The sequence below is a fragment of the Hemicordylus capensis genome, chromosome 6, assembly GCF_027244095.1.
Source record: "Hemicordylus capensis ecotype Gifberg chromosome 6, rHemCap1.1.pri, whole genome shotgun sequence".
NCBI lineage: Eukaryota > Metazoa > Chordata > Lepidosauria > Squamata > Cordylidae > Hemicordylus > Hemicordylus capensis.
This window is the reverse complement of record NC_069662.1, coordinates 60,916,457-60,943,843: the sequence shown is the minus strand read 5'-3', so window position 1 is coordinate 60,943,843 and position 27,387 is coordinate 60,916,457. Positions and strand designations below refer to the sequence as shown.

The 27,387-nt window shown below is 41.9% G+C and overlaps 1 protein-coding gene across 1 annotated transcript; it reads left to right on the top strand.

Moving 5' to 3' along the window:
• The first annotated feature begins 12,270 nt into the window (after positions 1–12,270).
• On the top strand, positions 12,271–26,734 carry LOC128330736 (uncharacterized). The gene is made up of 8 exons (XM_053264017.1): positions 12,271–12,411; positions 14,975–15,024; positions 18,180–18,284; positions 18,447–18,762; positions 21,023–21,169; positions 21,336–21,465; positions 22,786–22,982; positions 25,925–26,734. Exons 1-7 carry the CDS (start codon positions 12,375–12,377, stop codon positions 22,943–22,945), a joined length of 945 nt encoding a protein of 314 aa, XP_053119992.1. The 5' UTR covers positions 12,271–12,374; the 3' UTR covers positions 22,946–22,982; positions 25,925–26,734.
• The last annotated feature ends 653 nt before the right edge of the window (positions 26,735–27,387 follow it).

Below are 27,387 nucleotides of genomic sequence, written 5' to 3'. Positions count from 1 at the left end.
CTTTCCCTCCATTTCCTCTCCATATCAGGAAAAGCTTTACTGGGGTGTCAGACTGCTGTTATAGGCATGGATAATTTTTAAAAGGCAGGAAACCCTACTTGAATCTCCTGTTCTGAGATGGTGCACTCCTATGATCTACTAGATCAGCATCCGGAAGCTCTTATCCAAACCCTTAGGTGTATACCTCTCTAAAGTAAAGGTAAAGTGTGCCGTCGAGTCAGTGTGGACTCTATCCTGGCAACCACAGAGCCCTGTGGTTGTCTTTGGTAGAATACAGAAGGATTTTACCATTGCCTCTTTTACTGCCAACCAAAAATCAAAAGAGGGTGCAGAATAGCATCTATAGTAATAGGACCTGATGATCAAATCAGAATAGGGCATGCTTGGAACAGGAACTGTAACACAGACTACACTTGTAACACAGATTAAGCAAGAAAGCAATGCACTTTCATCTAGGGCAGTAGAGACTAACTGTTCTGTAAAGGTATTGCAGTTAGCCTAGCTCAAAATCATGTCGTCTATGGGACCTAGCAGAATGCAAATCTTTGTTTGGCCAGTACAAATACAAGTGATCAAGCTCCTGAGTGTTCTGAAAAAATTGTTTCTTTTTCAAAGAGAAGCCATCTTTATTCCTCCTAAGGTACTTAACATGTGGCAAAACATACTAGAGGCTTTTATCTGAAGAGGGAAAAAGGCTAGAATAGTTATACTCAGGTGCACCCACATGGGAGTAGACTAGATCAGGGATTCTCAACGTTGGGTCCCCAGATGTTATTGGACTTCAATTCCTATAATCCCCAACCAAAGGCCACTGGGGCTGGGGATTCTGGGAGCTGAAGTCCAATAACATCTGGGTACCCAACGTTGAGAATCCCTGGACTAGATGCTTCGGATATCTGCTTTTTCTGTGAGGCCTCACAAGTCCTCTTTACATTGGGCATACAAAGAGGGTCATGTGGATGCCTACTTAGGGAATATGTACTCTAGATCTAGTAGAACACAGAGTCTGGACACCCAGCCTCTTTGACTCATCATGACACATTTCTCCCTGCCACCTTGTGCGTATGGGACAAATGACTCAAAATCCCAATTATTTCCTCAAACTGCAGAAAGTGAAGAGTGTAAAGAGATTTGTAGCTATCTTGAAAAAAGCTGGCGTATTATAAACAAATTATTTCAAAAGCTATCTAACTCAACTCCTATTCCTTGGTTTCAGCATCTCAAGACCACCACATGGAAGCCACTCAATCTCTAAATAAATAAAACAAGTAATTTTATTTTAAAAAAGAAAAAAAAATTGGGGTTTGAGACATGGTTAGTACACAAAACTCTGAAGCATATTATCTTTATTTTTTAGAAGTTTCTGGGCAGTTACACTTTCTTACGTATCGAAGAGCTATCTAACTACAACTCCTGAGTTAGCAGTCCTCTGCAGGCGCATAGCAAGGCTGGGGCAGGCCCTTTCTTTTGGAAAGGCGGTGGTCAGCTTGTGTCATATCTTCATTCATAGTGGACTTATCCATAAAGGCAAAAATTATAGAAAATTTTGGCTTATATCAAAGAATTATTGGCTATACTCAAGGGCATAAGAAGGGGAGAGGGGGCTTGTGTTTGTCCCTCTCCCCAGTGACCCCTTGGAGTGAGGGAGATAATGAAGAAAATAGTGAGGGGTGGAGCTGGGGGGACCAGGTTCTTCGAACCCATCCGCAGAGGCACTCTTACCCCTGGACTTTGGGGCTGAAGTCCAGGGCCTCCACAGCCCCTGGGGCCCCTAAAGTCCTCTTGCGTCTGTCCCAGGTGGTGTGGTCGCCCAGTGAAACATGATGATGCTTAAATGGGAGGGGCACTCCAAAGGCCTTTAGGTCCAGGCTCCAAAATTACCTAGTTGCACCTCTGCCCATCTGCTCAATTATAGCTACACCCCTGGCTATACTGTTCCTCTTGATCTGGGGTGGTCCCCTTCTATGTCTTTGATTCAGAAACTATCACTGCTTTAAAGAGAAAGTTACTTGCCCAGTTATTAACTGTAGCTAAAATTGCAGGCAGAAGCACTATAGAAACATACCAATATCCCCCAAATGAGAAATTGGTCTGAACAAGCATGAGAAGTACTTGTTATGGATAATATTTCTTCTCAGCTCAAGGGCATGGATAATACAAATTATAAAATCCTATTTCTGGAAAAATGCTTACCTTTATAGAAGTACCTATAAACTGCAAAAAAGGAAAGCATTTTTCCAGAAAGAGGAGGCCAATAAGGCTGAATCTTATTAATATACACCAGACAAATGTATATTTTTAGGTCTAAAGTACTCCTCATATGTTTGTTCTTATTATATCTTCCTTCCCTCAGACATTAAATTCTGCTTTGTGCTATAAAATGATATTCTCCATATTCTCTCTGTTCTTTAGTACATGTGTTTGAACCAGGGAGGAAACACGGCGTTCCCTCCCTGCTTCTTTGTGTTTGATTTACTTAATTATGTTCTGTAAATGTAAGAAATGATAACTAAAATGCAACAATTAGAAAGGTTAAGAAGAAAGGACACCAACATATAGGTGTAAGTGCCATGTTTCATTCATAAAAGGCCACCTACCAGAGTTCATGTCTTTTCCTCAACTCTTTCCTAGTGTCACTTCAACCATTTCAGTCTGTCAACAAGTGAGAGACTCTGTAACTTTGGGCCAATGTGTCCCATCCTTCTTCCTCTAAATGTTTCAGCAGCTGTCCCACCAAAAACTGTAAATAAAGATCAGTGGGGAGAGCTTTTCTACTTGATCTCTTCAACTAAAATAAAACTGAATTTAATCCTGATGCATAACTCTTTCCTTGGCCTCCCCCCCTCCTTCACCTGTTGACAGTTACCTGCCAGGTTATCTTTGATTTAGCTGTAACAGCATCCCAGTACTTAGGGAAACTCTTGGCCTGTTATCCTTTCAGAGGCCCCTGTTAGTTTGTAGGGTAACCTGAGAGGGGTTTCTCACTTCCCCATGATGTCATTTCTTGGTCACCCAACAAGAAACACTCAGATTAGCAATCAAATGGACTCTTCTCTCTTAAGATTCTTGAGAATTTATTGGAAACATATTTATGAAGAGGGTTGGTTAAACCAGGTGTTGCCACACTGCCTCTAAAACACCTGACAGGTAGTAAGGCCTCTGATTTATAAAGATAATTGCAAAATTCTGCCAAGCTGAAGTAATCAGTAAACATAAATTTGGCCTCGTTTATACTTACTGTTTTACCAAATGCTTCACTAATGTAATCTCCATGAATGTAAAGATTTGTAGTTGTTTCAAATTGTTTTAAATATTTTAAAATGTATTTTGTTTAGATTTTATTATTCAGCAGCATAGAAATGAAATACATAAATAAAATAATGCAGGCAGCCACTTTTCCAGGGATTATAATACAGAATTTAAAAAACAATATGACAGGTGCATGCAAGGGACTAGAATATGAAATAATGGTTTCTGGCCCTTATATATGGGCTGCAAGCAACTTTGGTCACGTTCTATGAAGTGGCTGACTTATCATGCTGCAAAACATGGGCAGTTGGAGCACTGCCCGCACTGCTGCATATGTGCAACCGCCACTGATGGTGCTGCAGAACAGAGCAGTTTTTCTCCAACTGAAAGTTGCACAAATGTGGCCAAAGTTTCTTGGAGCACATATGTAAGGGCCAGAAACCATTATTTCATATTCTAGTCCCATGCATGCACCTGTCATATGGTTTTCAGATTCAGTCCTCCTGCTTCCCCTGGACTGGAAGAAACCTTGTTTCAGGACTATTTTGTAGAGCCTTGCAATTAATCCTGTTAATAAATGTGTTTAGTTATCAAGGACTGTGTTTCTTTGATGTTGAAGGTGTTTGGTAAGGGCTGCATGGCGCATGAATCGGTAGTCAAGGTTCAGCAGACAACACAAGGCTTTTGCACACAGACCAGTGTAAGAAATGTGCCGCTTCCTGGATTTTGCAACTGGAAAGCTATTGCAGAGGAAGGAGCTGGTTTTTCTAAGACCAGGATCAAATGTGCTCACTGGCCAAAAGGAAGCTTCTTTTTCTTCTTCTTCACGCATTGATTCAAAAGGCAGGGATAACTGCAGAACATGGGTCTTCAGTGGCAAAATGACAGAGACAGTCAAGAGATAGACGGTTTCCACTATCTGAATCCTCCTGAAGCAAAAGAAAGGACTCCATATATAGAGTCATTTCTAGGGAAGAAACCAAGGCCTTATGAAAACAATGTGGATAATCTAGGCACAGTTGTCAATGGACGATTGTGCCTTTGCATACAGGGAAGATATGTGTAAAGAGAGGATTCTTTTTTTTTTTAAACCCCACCTTGTAACAGAGGACAAATTAACTCTAGACAAAGTTACCAAGATAGCAGCCAAGAAGCATTTAAACGTATTAGGTCCCAGGATATGCCCATTTTATTTATTTATTTATTTAATACATTTCTATACCACCCAAAATGCAAGTTCTCTGGGTGAGAGAATAAAAACAGCCAATAAAAGATTAAAACATTTCAACAATTAAAATGAAAAGTTAAAACTACTAAAAAACAATGAGAACACAATTAAAACAGTATCTAATTAAAAGCCTGGGTGAGCAAATGCGTCTTGACTGCCCTTTGAAAAGTTGTAAGAGATGTGGAGGCTCTTATCTCAGCAGGAAGTGTGTTCCAAAGCCTCGGGGCAGCAATGGAGAAAGCCCGTCCCCAAGTAGCCACCAGACGAGCCGGTGGCAACTGCAAACGAATCTCTCCAGATGATCTCAAGGGGCAGTGCGGTTCATAGCGAAGAAGACGTTCTCTTAAATACCCAGGGCCCAAGCTGTTTAGGGCTTTATTGGTTATAACCAAAACCTTGTACTCTGCCCGGAAACTTATGGGCGGCCAGTGTAGATGTTTTAAGATAGGAGTGATATGGTCTCCCTGAGATGACCCAGAGACCAATCTGGCTATTACCAGTATAAAACAAAAAAGGCAAAGGTGCAATAGACAATCAGCCACAGGCAACTTAGCAACAATAAACTCACAGACATTCAATATATGCAATATTATAGTATTCAGAGCAAGAGCATGTAAAACCCAGGATTAAGGAAGATAAGCATGAATTGCTACTAAGGTGAACACTGGCAAGAACATGGTGTCCAGACAGGCAAGCAAAGGGCATACAACCCAGTGAAGGCTGACACATACCCAAGATGAAATCAGCTTAGCTGCTAGATATACAGTAGGAAGGATTTTGGAATGATGAAGCATATGGCTCAAGGTAATAAAGTTAAAGATTGGTGCTGAAGCAAACATGAACTGCATCCCTGAGAAAGAATACAAGAAAATAGCCCAAGACATATAATATCTGAGATATCCCAAGACATTAATATAGGAGCATAGGAAGCTGCCATATACTGAGTCAGACATTGGTCTATCTAGCTCAGCATTGTCTTCACAGACTAGCAGCGGCTTCTCCAAGGTTGCAGGCAGGGATCTCTTTCAGACCTATCTTGGAGAAACCAGGGAGGGAACTTGGAACTTTCTGCTCTTCCCAGAGCGGCTCAATTCCCTAAAGGGAATATCTTACAGTGCTCACACTTCTTGTCTCCCATTCATATGCAACCAGGGTGGACCCTGCTTAGGGGACAAGTCATGCTTGCTACCACAAGACCAGCTCTCTTCTTATAGTCTGTGTATGTATTTCTGGATAATAGAAATGTGCAGTGTCAAATGCAAATATGGAATAAGATGTCAGGCGCTGAATCTTTCTGTGTTACACCAGGTCTGCCAAGTATTGAAACTGGACCAGCAGACTCTAAACCAGATAAAAATCTCAAATGACAACAGAATCTGACAAAGTCCACAGCAAGCAGAGGATCAAAAGTGAGCTTCCAGATCTGCCTGAGAGCACAATGCCAATCAGCTGCAAATGATGTCAGTTGCAAAAGGATACACCCGATCTGAATGCATTGCAGTGTGGAAGTCTTTCTGTTCTAGAAAGGTAATTTCAGAGACACAGAGAAAAGATTTTTGTTTAGCTGGCTTCCGACCTGGTTTTGGGACTGAGACTACATTAGAACTAAGACTGCCCTTAACTGACATTGAAAACCTATGTCAGGAGCTGGGCAAGAGAACACTTCCTTTTGGGTCCTTCTGGATCTCTCAGTGGTTTTTGATGCCATCAACAACAGTATCCTTTTGGACCACTGCAGTACCCAATTTTGTGCTGACTCCAGTCCTTCCTGGAGGGTGGGTCCAAGAAGGTGGAGTTAGGAGCATATCCAGTTTTAATCCCTTAGCCATTAGCCTATGGGGTTCCACAATGTCCCAATTTGTCCCTCATGCTATATAACCATACATTATATGAAGATGATTGTACCTTATGGTACCAAATATACCAAAGGCCATGGGGAAACAGAAGTCCCCAAGCTCCACTTTCAGAGACCGGTGCTGCTTTTCTTTTTTCTTTATTTTTCTTTTTTCTCTGCTGCTTTTATTTTTTGGATTGTTAAAAATGATATTTTAACTATTATTCTTACATATTGACCTCTCTATTTTGTAAGCCACCAGGAGAATTTTGTATTGGTTAGACTGACTGAACAAACAAACAAACATTGCAGAGGTTTTTTGGCTTTAAAAAAACAACAAACCCATGCCACACTTTCATTGTACATATGATACATGTGTTTTGATGGTGCTTTTTATACCATATGGACAGTACAGTGACAGTTGTATTCGGGTGTGAGATGGCCAGGTTCAAATCCTCACTTATAAGAAGTTTGTTAGTTGGTTTTAGGTAAGTCTTTATCTTATGTGTTTGTTCTTTCCTGTTTCCTAGCTCACCATATATAGACCTGGAATCAAGAACCATACATCTGGCTCCATGTGCCCAAGTTTTCTTTAAATGAGTGTTTCTTGAGAAAAGATCCCATGTGCTGCATGCCAAACCTCTTTTGAAATGAGAGGAAAGTGTGAAAAGTAGTTTGTAATATGGCATGCGAGAGGTCTGCTGCTCCAAGGTGTGGCGGGGGGGGGGGGACGGGACCCAAATATTTCATTGGACATATTTTATAATTGCTTCCCTTATAAACACAAAGCAGTCTTATGCTGGTTTAACTAAAATTTTATTCAGAAGTAACTCAATTTTCTCCTCCTCCTTTCCTTGCCTTTTCTTTCTGACTCCAAACACACATACACACCCCACTCTCTGCAGGATCCCCACTGGGACAAACCTCTGTACAACAGAACACAAAAGATTATTAGACAGAATACAACACATCGCTCCCCCTTATAACAATCAGAATTGAACTGATTTAAAATTTAGTGACAAAGTCTTGAAGTCTTTTAGGTGGTCTCCTGTCACACATACTTCTCCTAAGTCCTGGGTTCTCTGGCACAGGAGCTGTTTGTGATCTTACTTCTGGTACCAAGGGTTGTCCATCACTTTTATCAACCTCATCTATGAAGTCAAAACTGGAGTCAAGATCAAATTCTTTTTCAGTTCCTCTCTTGAGATCAGACTCCTTTCCCTCTTGTCTCATAGGATGCATGTTTGTAATTCTTGAACTATTCCATTCATTTCCATCATCCAATATGACAGAATCCCCTCAGATTTCAATTATTTGTTTTGGTCCAGAATATTGGGAATATCCCCTTCTCACTTTATAAGGCAACCACACGCAAACAAAACCCCACACCTGAAACGTTTGCTGTTTTGCACCCCATTTCCAACCCACATTTTTGTTGCTTCTCCCTTACCTGATCACAAATCTCTGCATCCTTAGATGGCATGGAAAGCCCTATCAGTTGTTGCCATTGGGTACGTTTGGTGGTAGCTTTGCATCCTCTCAGCAGTTCAAATGGTGATTTTCCTGGACTAGAATGAGGAGTAGTTTGATAAGCAAATAGTTTCATGGATTGCCTCTTTCCAGGGTTGCTGCTGTGTAGTAGCCAATTGTAAACTTTATGTCACTAACCTGTTCATTCTTTCCACTAAGACTGGCATCCCAAAACTGCGGCCCTCCAGATGTTGCTGAACTACAACTCCCAGCATCCCTATACACAATTTTTTGTGGCTGGGTATGCTGGAAGTTGTAGTTCAGCAACATCTGGAGGGCCGCAGTTTGGGGATGCCTGCACTAAGACATTCCCTCAAGAATGGTACAAGGAAATAGCCTTGTGTTTTATTCCATGGTTATGCAAGTATTGCTCCATTTCAAATGAGGTAAGCTGTTACCCACTGTCAGGCACTACTGCTTTAGGAAGACCTTCTCTTGCAAAAACTGTAGCCATGAACTGGATCACCTTGTTTGTAGTAATGCAGTCAGCAAATGAAACTTCTGGCTACTTGATGATAGCAATCACCTGGATGGTAGCAATCCACCTTCACTATAACAAATCTTTGTTTTGTGCGTTGATTATCAAAAGGCCCCATTATATCCAGAGCAAGTTTTCCCAGGGACCATTGGGATACTCTACTGGGGTCAAGGGGTTGGTAAAAGTCTTCTGCGATTTGTCACATACAGCACAAGCCATACAGTGTCTGATTAAATTTTCAGTGTGTTTGTCCATACCTGGCCACCAAAAACTTTCTCTGATTCGCCTTTTAGTCAAGCTCATGCCCAGGTGACCTTTGTGGGCAATTTTGATCATTTTTGTTTGTAAGGATGTTGCCACCACCAAATGATCAGCACCAGCTCATTGAGAAGGGAAAGCTCACTCACTACATGCATGCATGGTTGAAGATGTTCAGGTACCTTGTTTTTGCATGGCCATCCATTAGCTATGTAAGGTTTAAGTTCAGTAAGCACTTGATAGGCACTGAGGGCTGCTTTCCACTCAGAATACATTATCACTTCATGAGTAGATGAAGCTATTTGTGCAATTATGACTCCTTCATCCTCGTCTTCTGAGATCCCCTCTTCGGCTGAAAGTGAAAGTCGATAAAGAAGCTGCAGTTGTATTCCAAATACCTGGCAGATATTCTACCTGGAAATCAGTCCATAAGTCTGGTGATCTAATTGTCTATTCTTGGGACTTTATCCCAACTTTATCACAGAGTAGTAAATAAAGCAGACAGGGGTTTATGGTCCAACTATAAAGTGAATTTTCTGCCCCACAAGTAAGTCCTGAAGTTCCTCACCACCCAGAAACATGCTAGAGCTTCTTTTTCAATATCAGAATACATCTTCTCTGAAGCAATAAGCACTCTGGAGGCAAAGGCAACTGTAACTTATCTGTCCCCTTTTTGCTGGGTCAAGACAGCACCCAAACCATATTCAGAAGCATGTGGTTACAATAGTGTGCCTGTTGGTGTCAAAAGAAGTGAGAGCAGGGCTTTCAGCAATGGCTGGTTTGACAGTCTGAAAAGTAGCATTGCAGGATGCATCCCAGTTCAATGCTACATTCTATTTTAAAAGAAGATGCAATGGAGCAACTTTGGAGGCAAATTGTCTAACAAATGTAGAGTAATACACAGTCCTAAAAATGAGCAAAATACATCCTTGTTGTGTGGCTCTGGTGCTTCCCAAATAGCTTTTACCAAGTCTATTTTGGGATGTACGCCACTCTGAGATATTGTGTGTCCCAAGTATATCACAGAGTGTGTACAAAATTGACATTTCTCAGCAGAGATAGTAAATCCATGTTGTCAGAGTTTTCTTAAGACCTCTGTCAGTTTAGCATAATCATTTATTTATTATTTTATTTATTTAACACATTTGTATACCGCTCAAAATGCAAAATACTCCTCAGTGATTTTGCCATACATTAAAATGTCATCCTGAAAGTAAGTGATTCTGTCCATAGTTCCAAAAATTGCATGCATTATTTGTTGAAATACGGACACTGCAGAGGTTAATCCAAAGGGCAGTCTTTCTGAATGGAAAAAGACCCTCTGGGGTAATGAAGGGTATGTATTTGCGGGAATGGGAGAGACCCATTCTGATTAATCAACGGGTTCTATGATGTCAGCATACTGTAGTCTTGAAAGTTCCTCTTTAAGTGGTTGACACAAAGCTATGGGTACATTCCTCGCTTTGTGTTGTACAGGTATTGCATTTGCCTTCATCTGAACTGTATGCTTGAAATGTGTGGCACTGCCAGGAGTATCAGCAAAAACCTTAGAGAAATCAGCAATCATATCAGCATATGGATTCTTCATCAACTGTAATACAGGTTCCGTGCTATTTCGGTCTAACACTATCTGTAAACCTTTCTGATGTTTCCAGTCCAGTATTGAGGCTCCTTTTTGTGACACCCACACTTTCCATTCTGTAGAACATCCTTTGTATTCCAGGACAGCAGTGAAGTATCCATTTGTAGCAATATGGGAACTTTCATATCCCCATGGGTGGATGTCTGAAGGCTGCAGGTGCAAATTTGATGTAGTAAGGAGTTCCTTGTAAAGTAGATGGGAAATGATAGTATACGGAGAACCAGAATTAGCCATCATCTGCACTTCATGGCTATTAAGTTTTATTTGACAATATGAAAAAGCATTCTGTCACACTTAAAACTCTGTTAGGAAGAGGTTCATCTGCCTCATGCTTTTTATATAATGAATCAGTAATGGAGTAGACAGCACAGCAGACTTTGCAAACCTTAGCAAAGTGCCCCCTTTTCTTGCACCTGTGAGCAGGACAGTGAGCAAAATTGGCTTTGTCTCCACATTGGTAGCTCCTCCTTTCTTGTGCTGCCACTTTCTGGGGCAGTGCCATATGAGAAGATTGGATTTGGAAGGATTTAGACTGAACAGCCTGGATTTCAGGAGATGGGTTTGGGGGTACCAAAGAGAGCAATCTGGCACAGCAAAGAGCATTTTCCACACTCTTCGCCATCTCTATAACTTTATCAAGGGTCAGTTTCCCTCCCAGGAGCAGTTGTTCACGCAGTTTGGAGCCGTTTGTTTTCATAACCATCGATCCCTGATCATTTTATCATTAAAGCTGGTAAACTCACAGGTTACATTTAAGGCATGCAATGCTGTGACATATTGATCAAATGATTCACCAGGCAGTTGGGATCTAGAATAGAATGTGTAATGTTCATCAATCACATTCAAAGTATGGTTGAAATGATAATCTAAGACTTGAAGAGTAGCTTCATAAAGGTTGGCAACGCCTTCCAAGTTGACAGGAAAGGGCAAATTATTATATATTCTTTCAGGGCCGAGGCAGTGAAGCAATGTAGTCTTCTGCTTTGCTGGAGTAAAATGATGGGAATGTATAGTGAGGAGGTAATTGCAGAAATAGGTCCTCCATTGTTTCCAGGGAAATGTGGGTTCTTCAGGAATGGGCAAGAAAAAAGTGGTGGTGGGATCTGAACCAAGCTGCAGTGGGCATCCAGTGAAAAACGTATTTCAGGATTGATAAGGAAAAGGTACCTTCAGGGGTTGTGCAGGAAGCTGGAGAAACAATCAGCAGCAGCAATCGTAGATAGGGGTGTGCACGGAACCGCCAATTGTGGTCCGGCACTGGGGGGGGGTACCTTTAAGAGCGGCGGGAGGGTTTACTTACCCCTCCCGCCGCTTTCCTGCTTGGCACCATAATCCTAAGAGTAATTGGGGCGGCAGAACACCTCCCTGCCGCCCCTTCCCCGACGTTGCTTAAAAAAACTCCCAGCAGTCTTTTGTGCATGTGCGCGCACATCACAGAGACGAGCGCGTGCGCGTGCAAAGGACTGCTGGGAGTTTTTTTAAGCAATGTTGGGGAAGGGGCGGCAGGGAGGTGTCCTGCTGCCCCAATTACTCTGAACATTACGGCGTCAAGCGGGAAAGCGGTGGGAGGGGTAAGTAAACCCTCCCGCCGCTCTTAAAGGTACCCCCCCACCCGAACCGGACCATCCAGGTCCGGACTGGTCCGGAGGCTTTTTGAATGGCCTCCGGACCGGTCCGGGCCCATCCCTAATAGTAGAATGCAGCAGTTCAGGAATGTAGGCCCAGTACTGCTTGAAAGGAAATGCAGGAACTTTCACAAGCTTTGCAGGCTCACCTGCATAGCTGGTTCAAAATCTCATCACCAGATATTTTATAGCTGCTTCCCTTGTAAACACAAAGCAATCTTATACTGGTTTAACTAAAACTTTATTCAGAAGCAACTCGATTTTCTCCTTCTTCTTTCCCTTCCATTTTCTTCTTACTCCATCCTCCATACTCTCTATGGGATCCACATTGGGACAAACCTCTAAACAACAAAACACAAAAATTTACTAGATAGAATTTACTAGATAGCCTTGACATCAGGCTACACCAGAATGTTCTGGAGTTCCAATGCCTCATAAAGGGTGGAATGTTATTCAGCTTGTCTTAGAAACAGCCCAGCAGCCCAGTCTTTTACTTTCGGCCTACTAAAACGCAGCCAAGTGACGCCACAATGCCAGAACAGCAACATCTGAGCTCCCCGCTCAGAGGTAAGCGCCTTTTTGTTTTCTTGGGATGGAAGGATTGGTAATAATGTGCTGTGAGGGGTCAGTGACAATCTGGGCCCATCAGTGTGACACTCCAAAATGATAACCTCTCAAGCTGTTTTCTGTGGCAACCAACCATGCCTCACAAATCTCAGAGTTGCGATCCTGATAAAGGAACACTTAACTTCATACACCAAAAAATTCTAACCAGGGGCGTAGCTAGGGGAGAGGGTGCCCATGTCCACCCCTCTCCCCAACAGCCCCTTGGAGTGAAGGAGATCATGAAAAAAATAGGAAGGGGTGGAGCTGGGGGCCCCGGGTTCTTTGAACCCATCCTCTCAATTATAGCTAGATCCCTGACTCTAACAAAAATCATGCTGAAGTCTTCTGAGGAAAGTAATGGCTGAAGGAATAGACAAGTGTGAGCATTTTTGCTCTGGCTATAGTTTTATAGTTTCTTGTCTGTGAATTTACTCCTCCACACCATGTGTGTGCCTTGGGTGCTTCATTTGTAAGCCATTATATATATGCCTGATTTGTATGCTCTCTGTAGTATCCAGAGGAAGGAGCTGTGGTATGCAAGGACAAGACAGTGGAGTTGAATTAGGAATATTAATGGTTTAATGAGATAAATATTATTTACAGAGAGGCAAGTGCAGGCTGCTGTTCCATGCTCTTGCTGTTTTAGCCCCACCTCTACTTCAGGACTGGAATAAAAGTAACTAAAGCCCCATTCAAAAGCTGGCCTGGATCAAGGAATGGATTTAAAAAAACCACCCCACACTCTCTCTCTATTCACCTATTTTTTAAGGGGGAATGATGACATAAACTAGACCGCTATAAATATGGGTCTATATATGGATGTACATCAACTTGTGCTGGAGCACACTACCCTGCAAAGAGCATATATTTAAACTGAACCTGTCAATGACAACCAATATCAGTTTAAGATGGGCCAATGCCTAGTCAAACGTGATTTAGCCCTTATCTGATATTTGTAGAGTTTTACTCTATTCTGAAAACACTAGATAATTGGTGTAAGAAGGTGAAAATATCCTGAAAATACTAGAGAACTGATGTAAGGCAAAAGGGTAGCAAACTAATTTTAAAAGTGTGGCCTTAAATCGCTAATTAACCTAAGTTTTCCATATCTGGACCAAGGTGCATTGTGTGGGTGCCCCACAGGACTTTTTCTGGAGGCGGGAGGGGGGCTGAAATTCTAAATCCACTTGCTTGGGAGTAAGCCCCATTGGACTCAAAAGCATATTTTGCCACCAAAATAAGCTTTTCACATAAACCCATTAATGAATTGCCATATATGAGTGTGTCATCTTAGGAAATTGTAGCTACAGAATGAATGTTTCAGAATGACATCATCTACCTAAGCCAGTTTTGTGGCTACCTGATCCAGAAATGTATACAAACTTCAAAATCATTTGTACAGCTTTAAAACAAACAAACAAACAAACAAGGCTCTACTGTAGATCCGGAACTGAGGCTGGTTCATATGTTTACAACTACGGACATTTATATACCGCTGTGTATATATACATATAATGCTACATAGTCATATATTTTTATATGACTACAGATATTTCTATATTAAAATTATATATTAATATAAAAATATTATTTATATATTTGGGAACAAAAGTTCCCAAAGCGGTTTACATAAAGAAATACAGATGGATCCCTGTCCCCAAAGGGCTCACAATCTAAAAAGAAACGTAATATAGACTTTAGCTACTGCCCCTTGAGGGATTCTGTGTTGGGGCTGGACAGGGCCAGTTTCTCTTCCCTCATTATGTACCTGTCAGGGCAGGTACATAAAAGGGCTTCCACCCACATTTTCCCTTGTGTGTGTACATAAGAAGCAAATAATGCCTCTTTGCTCATTTAGCAGGGGAAACTGCTAAACTGATTTACATTGTTACTAAATTTATTTTTTACAGGTATAAAATGCATTTCACTAATTCTGATGTGGACATATGCATTATCATTGTGCTGCTTTAAAAAAAAAAGGTTCCCAAGCCATGATGTGAATTTTTACTCTCTCCCTTTCTACGAAAGAATTTTATTTCCTTACAGGGTAAAATTTTGTCACTTTGCTGAGGTGGTATGGGAGCTTTAGAAATAATGAAAGTGGTGTGTGTTTCTTTCAGCAAAGTTGCTCTCTTCCATTAACTTTTTACAGTTAACAGGATACTGTAACTGAATCAGCCCAAATTCCCCACCCTGCAGATGCCCTGAGGCTCCAGCCACAATTTTTTCCACCAAAAAAGTCAATGCCACTTGATTTCACCACAAAAATGTGCTGCACTGCATTCCATTCTCCTATACTTGCCATACTTGTTGACATTTCGACTGAGGGGGAAATGCAAGGGTGGAGGCCTAGGCTAATAACGCCACTATATGTAGTAACAGTAAGAGGGAAATGAAGTGTTCAACATTTGGTGAAGTGTTCTCAGCTCTGTAAAGACTGTAAACCAATGCTGGGCACATTTGAGCTATGGTAAGTTATATAATAGAGACAATTGTTTAATGTCACCATCTTTCTTTGTGCTAGGCAACCAGTGCAACATGACTGATGTGATACAGAGGATTTCGCTTTCCAAGGTGAGGCACAGATTTGTGTTTTTATTTCATTAAACACTCCTTATCCTTGAGAATAATGGTAAGTTGGCCACCAAACCTACCCAAAGGCGATTAAAGATTAAATACTTTCTAGATTTATTTAAAGCAGGGAAGTTACTCTGATGAATTGGAGGTCCAAATTCCCCACCCAGAGGATGTCCTGAGGCTCCATCCACAATTTTCCCCCATGAAAAAGGTTAAGGCCGCTTGATTTTACCACAAACTCCGCAGTGATGTGCTGCAATGCGTTCTACTCTCATATACTTGCCATACTTCTTGACATCCAACTTTTGAATGAGGGGGAAAATGCAAGGGTGGAGGCCTCGGCTAATAATGAAGGCATCTGATATCAAGCTTGAAGATGGGTCAAACTTTATGTGTAGTGTTTAGAACTGATGCTGTGGGCCACATTAGAAACCCCTAAGCAATCTTAAAAGGACTTTATGTTTGATACTTCTAATTTATAACTGAAGGGAGGATTTCCACGATTGCCAGGAAGTTAGTAAGTCAAAAACCAGAGGTTCCCATGAGTGCATGCTTCCGGTGAGTTTGTTGTCTGAACCTGCCCAACCTCCAGTTGGTGACTGAACCTGCCCAACCTCCAGCCTGAGATTTGTGGCTGAAGTTGGGTGGAGAAAGTTGGGTTGAAGTCAACCTGCCAAGTTCAAATGACACCCACTTGGAGCACATGTGTGCCAGGAACCTCTGGTTCCCAGAGTGCTGACTTCCTGGCAATTGTGTGAACCTGCCCTCAAACAATATTGCTAGCTACTTTACATTTACAGGCAGTAAATGCAAAGCAGGAGTAAAGTAGAGTTAATGGTTAGCATCCAATCTTGACTAAGCACTACTGAAATCAATGAGATGTTAGTCATGGTTGACTTGTCCCATTAATTTCAACGGGATTTAGTCATGGCTAACTTAGTCTGGATGCTGCCCCATGTGTTTTAAACTATTTTAGGCTTTCCTGCATGTCCCACCTTTATCTGGTGTCCATTGGGTAGAAACGTTTGAGAGGGGCTGTGTGTGAGAGGCCTTTGCTGTGGCAGCACCCAGGTTAAGGAACTTCTTGCTCTGACTGATCTGCCTAGCAACCTCCCTGCTGCTTTTTGGAAAGTGTTTTTGTTTAGGCAGAAATTCAATTCTGGCTATCTGGATCGTTTGTTGCTTGAAAAGTTTTCTCTGTTATCTCTTGCTCCCTTTTTTCGCTTGTTTCTAAGCTTATAGGTTGCTTTTAAAAATTAATATTAATCATATTGATTGTGTTTAGCTGCCATGGGTACTTTCATAAACAGAAATGCAGGATATAAATCATTCTATAAATACATTTATACATACACATGCACATAAAATATATATTTTTGTCATACACAATTATAATATGATACATATGTTTACTCGCACTTTGCCATAATAATTACGACAGCTAAGTTGTTCAGAATTTTCAAGACCACCCCCCCTGCCCCCGGGCCATAGACAGAGCCTCTGCCTCCATGCCACACTGCATACATGAAGATGCTTCTTCTGCTCTTATGGTTTGTTGTCCTCACATATTTATATAATATGGCACTTTCCAAGGGGCTAGGCATTATTTGCCTCTTATGTAAACACACAAGGGAAAATGTGGGTGGAAGCCTTTTTATGTACCTGCACTGGCATGGGAACAAATTTTGAGCTTGGGACAGCTCTGCTAGGGAGGAGTTCTGGTTTTGGTTTTTAAGTAATGCTTTCACTAAGTGGGAATCATGGCTCTGGGCGGACCACTGGGAAGTGGTCCGCAAGCAAGGGAGCCAAGTACGAATTTGAAAATGTGGGCTGAATTCTTTGATTTCCGATTTGCTTTCTCACTTGCAGGCTATAAATCCTTTGCTAGTCTTCCATGGATAAATAAATGGGTATGAATATGAATATGATGAATATACCGCTTTTCAACAAAAGTTCCCAAAGCAGTTTACATTGATATAAATAAATACATAAAGTGGCTCTCTATCCCCAAAGGGCTGACAATCTAAAAAAGAAATACAAGATATACACCAGCCAGCAACAGTCACTGGAGAGATGCTGTGCTGGGGATAGATAGGGCCAGTTGCTCCCCCACTGTTAAGTAAAGAGAATCACCACGTTAAAAAGGTGCCTCTTTGCACAGTTAGCAGGGGAAAACTCATTTGAGTCAACAGATGATATATAACTGTCATTCCTGCCCACCTGAAGTGTTCTGACACTAAATACAGAACCAATGAAGCTGCATAATCAATTAGAAGCTTGCATTTGTCAAATACGACTGAACTCAAACAATTCAAGCTACAGCTCTTCAAATCTGTGAATTTTTTAAAAAGCTACACAGTGATCATATTGAAATTCAGTAGGATTTACATTGGGGGGGGGGGAATCAAAATATTTTGTTGGTTAAACTGGATTCTGTAATTCCTTTCAGAAACAATTTTGGGAAATGTTGCAGACATTTTAATGAAATAAAAACAAACTTGATGCAATTTGATTGGTACTCTGTAACTTGCAGTCCAGCCAATACTGCTTCCAGCATAAACTGAGCCAGGAGTAGCGGCCCTTAATGCCAACATGCTGGGAAACCTGTTGCCTTCTGCATGCTGTAGGCATGCTGCATGCTCCTTTGTTTTCAGCACTCGGTGGCATAGGAGCCAGGGCAAAAAAAAAAAGAAATAAGTAACCAGAAGGCACTCTTGAGAAAATACTATGGCCAAAGATACTATACGTATCTGGAATATGAAATGACAGCATAGACAAAATACAAATATTCAGGCTGCAACTCCTAATTAGTGAAGTGTATCTACAGACAGACCAGATCTTAATTCATTGTGATAATGTCTTTTGTACCCAGACTGACTATTCTCTATAGCTCTGAAGACTGAGCATGCATTGTCGGTCACAAACTGACAGCGGGGGGAGCATTCCACAATGCACACATCTTTTCAAAATGACCCTAGAAATGAACAATAGCAGATAGTCCACTATTTCTCCAGCATTTAGGATCTAAAGTTCATGTGTTGCTTTCAAAAGCTTAGAGTAGTTCTTCGCTCCTCTGCTTTTGGTGTGCAGTCTGGCAACAGACATTTTAATGATGTGAATGGTACATTCTCTTCCCCCACCCCATTGTTCAGCCACCTGTGAGCATGAATATGTACAAGACCTTGTACATGACAGACTACAAGCCATTCTCAGAGTACCAGAACGAGCTCTCCATGCCCACCATGGATCTCGCACAGGTATGTGACATTTTTCTCATTGCTTCTCCTTTAACATTGCTAGGGAGTTAACATTGCTACTCTATAGGTGTTTGCCGTTGTCATAAAGCCATGGGTTTGCAATAGGCAAGCTCCCCAAACATCTTCCCAGCCACATCCATTGCTTGTATGACTTGTCTGCAGAAATTGAAACTGGAGGCCCAGCTAAAGACCAAGGAGTTTGCAAAGCCCACTGAGAACGAACCTATGAAATATGCAGAAGGTCCCAGCTGTCAAGAAGTTCAGCCGCCTTATCCTAGCAGTGTGGAGGGGAGACTGCTAAAGTGCCAGGAAGCTCCACCATCATTTCAAGAGATCCAAGACGATCAACAGAAGTATGTTAATGCAATGATTCCAAATACTGAGAGAGATCTCCCCTACCCCAATCCAGCAGTAATCCAGGAAAAGGAAGCAGAGAAATCAGCTCAGCAAACAGATCCATGTTTACCGGCCATGCCAGGTAAAGAGCCCATCACCATCACATCAAACTGGTGCATAGTGAAGGGGGTATATGTTTGAATACTCCCCCATGGATAAGACTAAAACTGTATACACATAGAATATGAGCATGTCAGGGTGAGATGCTCAAGAGGAAAACAGATCTTCCCAAAGAATAGTCTGGAGGCGTATTATGCAGTAAAAGTGAAGCTAAGAGGGTCTGGTCGCCTAGGCTGCTTGGAAGGGCAATTCCTGAGAACTACATGAACTTCTTAGAGGAAGAGCAGGGTGAAAGAGGAATATATACATGAAGTCCTGTGGAGCTTCAGTTTGTGAAGCCACAAACTGAAGTTATCAAATTCTCCTGCAGTTTTTCCAGGGAAGAACATTGACCCAGGAATGTGTGCCTATTTGCAAGGAGGGCTAGACACCTCTCCACCCTTCCTCTACTTCTCTTCTGTGCAGATCTGCACAGAGCCCTTGTATTTCATTCATTCATTCATTCATTCATTCAACACCCTTCCAAAAATGGCTCAGGGCAGTTTACATCAAAACAAAAACAAACAATTAAAATCAAAACTATAAAAACAGCATAAAACCAATTAACAGTTAAAACATTTAAAAACCCTGGAAAACCAAGCCTAACTACAGCAATTCAATCAATCAATCACTTGATCTTAGCCATTAGGCCGAGAAGCGATACAGCAATTTAAAAACCCTGGAAGCTCAGGCCAAACGGATAGGTTTTAAGGGCTCTCCTGAAGGCCAATAATGAACTCAAATGATGGATTTCTGTTGGGAGTGCATTCCACAGCCCAGGAACAGCTACAGAGAAAGCCTGCCTCTGAGTTACCACCAGACGAACTGGTGGTAACTGGAGACGAACATCCTCAGATGACTTTAATGTGCAGTGCAGATCATGCAGAAGAAGGTGCTCTCTAAGATAACCCGGACCTAAGTCGTTCAGGGTTTTAAAGGTAATAACCAGCACTTTGTATTTTGCCCAGAAATATATCGGCAGCCAGTGTAACATGCATACTTACTCACTCACTCACTCACCAGCATCTACATTGCTCTTCTTGAACAGCCTCTTGCTTTCAGCAAGGGCAAGTTTGCACCAGTTCTTCTCTTCATGATCTCAGAAAAACCTGGTGCACTTTACACCAAATTCCAGGTGGAGTCACTGGTTAGTGCTTTGCCAATTGTGGCAAACCTGTGATTTGTTAGAAAGGAACTTACTTCCCTTATAGCTGATGATTCACGAAGAGATGTGTGCAGGAAGTCCACTTTTGTTTATTTGTTAATGATAATATTACTATTGTTAAAATCAATAAAAATTGAATTTGGAAAAAAAAGAAAAGAAAGGAACTTTCTTCCCCAGGATACTCCCCATGGCACTCCATACTGTTCCATGTTATTGTAATTTTACATAAGAACAGCCCTGCTGGATCAGGCCCAAGGCCTATCTAGTTCAACATCCTATTTCACACAGTGGCCCACCAGATATCTCTGGGACGCCCACAGGCAAGACCTGATGGCATGCCCTCTCTCCTACTGTTGCTCCACTGCAACTGTTATTTATTTATTTGAGGTGAAAAGGAAGAGGCAATCAGTATGGGATCTGGATATTGTATGTGTGAGGAGCAAAGGCAGCAGGAACAGAGCTCACTCTGCAGCAGAAAAGCCCAGAAAAGCTCCAGCAGAAAAGCATAGAAAAGCTCCTTGTTTTTAGATAGGTTTGTTCTCAGCCTTAAACCCTAAGCCATATATGTCTAGTGCCCCCAAACCCAGATAAATTCACTCCTGGAAGAGCATCAACTGGATGGGTATTTTCATATCACCCAAACTGTTCTCGAATTAGCTCAAAATAAGGCTAAATTTGGTTCCAGTGTGGAGTATGTACATACTCCACACTGGAACTAAAATTTCTTAGAAATTCTCAGAGAGAATTCAAAAGAGAATTCCTGAAAATTTTCTCAGATGGTTACTCCACATCCCTTTGCTCAGATGCTGGTTGAGCTGAAGAACTGCAGAGGAAAGACTTCTCCATCCATATCCTTGCTAGTTAAACATACTCATTATCCAAATTAGCACTGGAGACCTTTTTCTTTTCTTTTCTGTATACAGGAGTAGATGGTTGTACACTTGATGAAGTAGTGACTTTGTCCTCTGAATGTAACTGGCCTCAAGTGACCAACATCATGTGAGAGTCTGTCTTTTTGCCAGGCCAAACATCACATTCATTTTTACTTGTCCTACAATATGTACATGTCCTTTTTTAGGTAACCTAGATGCTCCCTGCATCATTAATGATCTGGGCCAGAACTGGGCCAACTATCAACAGTTTATTTTAGAAAATCGGAGAGCGAGTAATGCACAAGTTCAAGAAATTAAGAAACTGAGCCTGGAGTCTTCTGCGTTTCCAGCAGGTCAGTTGAAATAAATTGATCGAACCCGACTGATAGGAACTTGAGCCATCATAATCCTTTAGGGGATACTATTAAAAATCATGTGATTTAAAAAACAACCAGAAAGATACGTGAAATTCACTATTGCAATATCCATTTAATAACTTGATATTTGTCTTTTAAATAGATTACATCACCAGTACTGAGCCAAGTACTTACCAAAGAGATTATGTACACTGGCCCAGAGTCCAGAGTGGATTTTGTCGAGCGCATCGGAACTATTCTAACCTTATCTTGAATGATGGCTACTACAATAAGTGAGAACTACTGGGGTGGGGAAAACTACTGGAATGGGGAATAAAGTAGTGATAAACTACTGTATGGTGGGAAAGACCAAAAGAAGGACTATACCACTGAACTGTAAAATGTACATTCACGTGTTAAATCATTAGTCCAATTCAAGGACTCTTCAGCCCAAATTCATAAAGTCAATCAAGACAAAAATGGGCAAGATCACAATCGACCACATTGGAGTTTGTGTCAAGCCAATGGCCCTGATCACATCGTTTTCTCGGTTTACTGGATTTGTACCACAGAGAGCTGGGGGAACAGGGAGATGTTCAGCATCATTAAAATTAAATAAATTAAATCAAACACACATTCAGACGCTACCCTCATATCAGTTGAGTGCCAACCACCAAAATCCAGTACATATCCAGCATAACCCCTTCCAGAGATTGTTCAGACTAGGTTTGGAAAGGGAATTACATTGGCAAGGGATGACACCTATGTACCAGTTTGTACTCAGATTCCATAATATGGCTGAAACCATGCATAAGAGGTTACTCTCTGCTGGAGAACAGAAGAGGCTTGTTTTTATGATCATAAACAGGGAGGCTATTCATACATGCATATAAAGGGAGTCCAGCCCAGTTTTGCATGTGCGTATGAACCGCCAGGATGAGGCCCGATCACAGCTGCAAACTCACCTATGAAGCCTCCACTCAAAACGGGGTTAGGAGAGAGAGTGTTCTCCTAACCCTGAGTGATTGTGTGTCAGCCAAGCTCTGGGGGCGGGGTGGGGCATCCTGGCAGCCTGACCCTCGGAGCTACTTGCAGGAGCCGGTGCTCGTCCAGGCAGGCAATCTGCCTGCCCAAGGAAGGCGTCCTGCTTGTGTGCGGGGAGATAAGCACTTTCAGTCTTTCTCCCCGCAAACTGGGTAGCTCTTTCTCTTAACCCAAGCTTGGGAGCTGTGTGTGTCCCTATTTTCTGCCCATGAGTTAAAAACAAGGTTGGAAGTGCTAGCAATGATCGATGACTCCCTCCTACCCAGCAGCTGTACCCAGGGCTAATTAGGTAGGAGGCACTGCTGCTTCACACACAATCACTGTTGGCACCTCTGACCTTGTTTTTAACTCTCACACAAGCAGAAAACAGGAGCGTACCCAGCTCCCGAACCCGAGTAGGAGGCTTCTACTACCTTGTTCATAATTGTGAAAACAAGCCTAAGAAATAGGAGATGGAACAGCTTCTTCAACGTGTTGGAGTCTAAACAAATATGTTAGAGTACACAGAGTACACCTGCATAAAATAATGTGTCTCCAATAGCTAATTAATACCTTTCACTCCTCTACAGGGACCCCTGGATGTCAGAATATATGGACAACTACAGTATTTTCTTGCGGCATCTGAACTGGAAGTCTCGGAATGCTATGACATCTCTCTGTTCGGGAATACACCATCATTCCCATGTGGTGCCCTCACAGACATCAATTGCAGTGAACACGGCACTTTGAAAATATAGACAGACTCTTGGAGGCCATGATGATGTTGGTAAGTGATAAATTTTGCCTCAGAGCATTACAGAATGCCAAGTAGTATGTAATGTTCTGGAGAAAAAAATAATTTAAAATTCCAAAGTGGACAAAATATTTGGGGGGGATAAGTTTTTGAATGATTTCTTCTCATTCTCAACTCATTATGAAAGCCCATCAGATTAGGATGTGCACAAAACTGGCTTGGCCTGTTTGATTTGAATTTGAATCAGCTTCGAACCAGGGTGGGTAGGTTCGGTTTTGGTTTTGCTCAAACCCCCTCGGTTTGGTCTGAATTCGAACCAGTTCTAAAAGGTTCTACATGGGGTATAATGGGGACTTGAACCAGCCCATTACTCATGTAGGGCACCAAACCACCCACCAAACCCCAAAGCAATCGGACACTTCTGAGATTTTTTTAAAAATGATTTTTTCATTTTTTGCATTTCTTCCATAGTAATAATAGGGATTTGAAACAGCCCCATCTCCCCCCTTGGGGGGTGCCAGGACACCCCAAGATGGGTCTGTGGGCATGGCAGGTTGTGCCACAACTCCGCACAGGCAGCCCCAAGTCGGTGGGGTCTATGTTTTCCCCCTCAAGATTTTTTTTAGTTTCTGTCCTTTTAACAGTCTATTTCTATCAGAGTAGCTGTGTGTTTGTGTGTGTGTGAGAAAAGATCTTCATAGGGATTCACTGAAAGAAATCATACAGCCACCAAGAATCCAATTTGTTTGGAGTTGCTGCTGTATGAGGGGATAGGACATGGGGACTGCTGGTGAGGGTGTGTGAGAGAGAAAATCCCACTGGGCACATCAGGCCTAAAGTACACTTGAAGTAGCTCTTTGGATCCCAGCCAAATTTGAGGAGGAGGAAGGCAAACTCTCTCTCTTCGCCTGCTCCAATGCTTATTAGTTAAGTTATTCTCTTTTTGTGAATTGGTGAAGGGTAGCAGTTCAGAGAATAATCTGGGACCTTGCTGGTTCCACTCTCACCACAGCCATGATCTCATTGGGTGGCTTTAGGTGTCACTATTTTCTCAGCCTTAGTTAACCCCACAATATGAGGCGAACAAGACTGGCCTCCCTTGCAGAGGCTGTAGGGATTATTGTGATAATGTATATGAAGTGCTGATGTGAATTGTGAAAGTACTCTATAAATGCTTCTTGGTGTTATTTCCCAGTCTGACTCCAGCAAGCAGCAACTAGGCACAGTAGAGACCTCCACCTGCGCTGTCAACAAGAACATTTTAGTCTGCTTGACCTGATAGCCAGTAGAGAGATACAGCAACAGATTATTTGATTTCGAAGAGCATTAACATTTTCGCAGGATTAGAACAAAAGTCTACCAAGTCCACCATTCTGTTTCCAGCACTTTGGGGACGCTAATAGTCATGAAGACAATGGTCTTCCTGGCCTGTTCCCAGCATCTGGTGCTACTCAAAAATTTACTGCCTCTGAACAAGGAGTTTCTATTTAGCTACACTGGCTAAAAACTGTTGAGACCTATCTTTCATCAACTTGCCTAGGCCTCTTTTAAAGCAATTTAAGCAAGTGGTCATCATCACATTTTGTAGAAGTGGATTCTATAAGTTAATTATGTTCTGTGTGAAGAAGAGCCCCCCCTCCTCAAATTATCTTTCCTGAACATATATAATTTGGTATTCATTTAAGAACATAAGAAGATCCCAGCTGGATCAGGCCAAAGTCTTATCTAGTCCAACATCCTGTTTTCCACCGAAGCCAACCAGACATCTCTGAGAAGCTCACAAGCTTCTCAGGCATATCCCTGAACCCAGTGCTAGCATCTAGCTATCATGAATAGTAGCCATTGACTTGTCCTCCATGCATTTGTCTATTCCTCTTTTAAAGCCGTCTAAGGTGGTGACTATGCCTTATGCACTATAATCTGTAGGGGCAGCAAAAGCCATAGATCAAGTTTGTGCTATGTGAAGTACTTCCTTTTGTTCATTTTAAATCTCCTGCTAATCAGCTTCATTGGACGAGCACTAGTTCAAGTGCTGTGAGAAAGGGAGAAAAACATTTCTCTAGTCACTTTCTTCTAGGGATGTGCTGAATCACGTGGCCCATCCCTCTAAAACTGAGAGCTTACACTGCCCCTTTAAAGCAGAGGAGGGCAGGTCTGTACTTCCTCCTCCGCTTGCTGCCATCCTGGTGCTCTCCCCAGCTAAGCATGCATGCCAGCGGGCATCTCCCAGCTGCCCCTATGCGATGCCGGCACACACACAGCCTCTGTGCATGTGGCCATGTGTGTACCGGTGTCACACAGGGACAGCTGGGAGACGCCCCGCTGGTGCTGGCAGTTTCAACTCTGGGAGCAGCTGGGAAATGCCCCGCTGGTGCGTGGGCATAGATGGGACGGAGCACTGGGATGACAGCAATGACGGCTAGTGGACGAGCAGGTATGGACCTGCTCTCAGTTTTAAAGAGGATGTGCCCTGCGATTCAGCAGTCGAATCACAATTTGGCCACATCCCTATTTTTCTCCATACCATGCATAATTTGATAGGCCTCAATCATGTTCTCCCCTAGTTGCATTTTTAAAAAACTAAATCACTCAAAACATAACCTTTCCTCATAAGGAAAGTGCTCAAGTTCGCTGATCATTCTGGTTACTCTTTTCTGTATCTTTTCCAGCTCTAAAGTAGCTTTTCCTGAGATGTGTTAACCAGCTGTGCACAGTGGGCACACCATACATTTGGATAAAGGTGTTATAAGATTAGCACTTTTACTTTTGACATGTTTTCTAATAATCCCTAGCATGGAGCAGCTGCCACAAAGTGGGTTGATCATGATGCTTTCATTTTATCTAACCCCAAGATCTCTTCCTTGGTTAGTCACCACCAGCTCAGATCCCACCAGTGTGCATATGAAGTTGGATTTGTTGCTCCAATGGGCATCATTTTACATGCATTTCCACTGAACCACATTCTCCATTTCCAGAGTTGAAACTATTACATCTGAAATACTCCAGCATCTGAAAGTATCTACTACTGAAGTGCTTCCTACATACATCTACCTTTCCCTTTCTGATGGTAGTTCTACAAGCAACATAGGATATCAGCCATGGAAATTTGGTAGGACCATGGGGGCCTGGAGACCTTTGTATATATCACAGGCAATTGTTTGTATTTACCTTATTTATATATGAATATATAACATAGCTAGGTTTTAATGACAGTTCTTTATCAAAGCAAACCCAGAAAATTAATAGTGCTGCTGCAAAGTACATATAGTTTAGAATCAATAATCAGTAGAGAGAATTATCCTAGTCACTATGCCTTTTAAATAAAAATCTACAAAGCAGAACAAGGATGTGTTGTTGCACACATTTAGCCTATGGTTATACTTGCATTGTCATACCTCCCTGTGGTCCTTTGTGTGGGTTTTTAAAAACACAAACTGTTCCACTGATGCCACACTCACTCCTCCTTCAGAGTAATTCAAAGAATTGTGAGCCTTGCCTGTTTTACTGTTCCAATATATACAATAGATGGGTTAACATTCCACCCTCGCCCTCCAATATATCAATTTAAATAAGGTATGACGATGAAATATGCATTTTCCACAATTCAACAGTTTCCACCCCAAGACTAGGGCCGGTGCTACCATTAGGCCAACTAGACAGCTGCCTAGGGCACAAACCTCAGAGGGGTGCAGAGTGTATCAAATCAATCAAAATGATCTGTGTGCCAAAATATTTTCTTTTGTATTATCTATTCTTGCAATTTAAAATAAATTTAGCAATTTTAAGTTTTGTGCTTTTCATTTTTTCTACAAAACATCTGTTTTTGAAAATCGAAGTTGATTTTTGGGGTGGGTGCGGGGGAGTGCAAGTACTTACTGGTGAAACTCAGAAAATTAGAATATCGTGCAAAAGTCCATTAATTTCAGTAATGCAAATTAGAAGGTGAAACTGATATATGAGACAGAAGCATTACATGCAAAGCGAGATAAGTCAAGCCTTAATTTGTTATAATTGTGATGATCATGGCGTACAGCTCATGAAAACCCCAAATCCACAATCTCAGAAAATTAGAATATTACATGGAACCAAGAAGACAAGGATCGAAGAATAGAACAATATCGGACCTCTGAAAAGTATAAGCATGCATATGTATTCAGTACTTGGTTTGGGCCCCTTTTGCAGCAATTACTGCCTCAATGCGGCGTGGCATGGATGCTATCAGCCTGTGGCACTGATGAGGTATTATGGAAGACCAGGATGCTTCATTAGCGGCCTTCAGCAATTCTGCATTGTTTGGTCTCATGTCTCTCATCCTTCTCTTGGCAATGCCCCATAGATTCTCTATGGGGTCAGGTCAGGCGAGTTTGCTGGCCAATCAAGCACAGTACACTGTATACTTTTCAGAGGTCCAATATTGTTCTATTCTTCAATCCTTGTC

Excerpts from the sequence above, each read along its gene's own strand:
- LOC128330736 (XM_053264017.1), top strand. The coding sequence starts at position 12,375 with ATGCCAGAACAGCAACATCTGAGCTCCCCGCTCAGAG. Across the intron at positions 18,285-18,446 it reads CCACCATGGATCTCGCACAG|AAATTGAAACTGGAGGCCCA; the intron begins GTATGTGACATT and ends ACTTGTCTGCAG. Across the intron at positions 21,170-21,335 it reads GTCTTCTGCGTTTCCAGCAG|ATTACATCACCAGTACTGAG; the intron begins GTCAGTTGAAAT and ends TCTTTTAAATAG.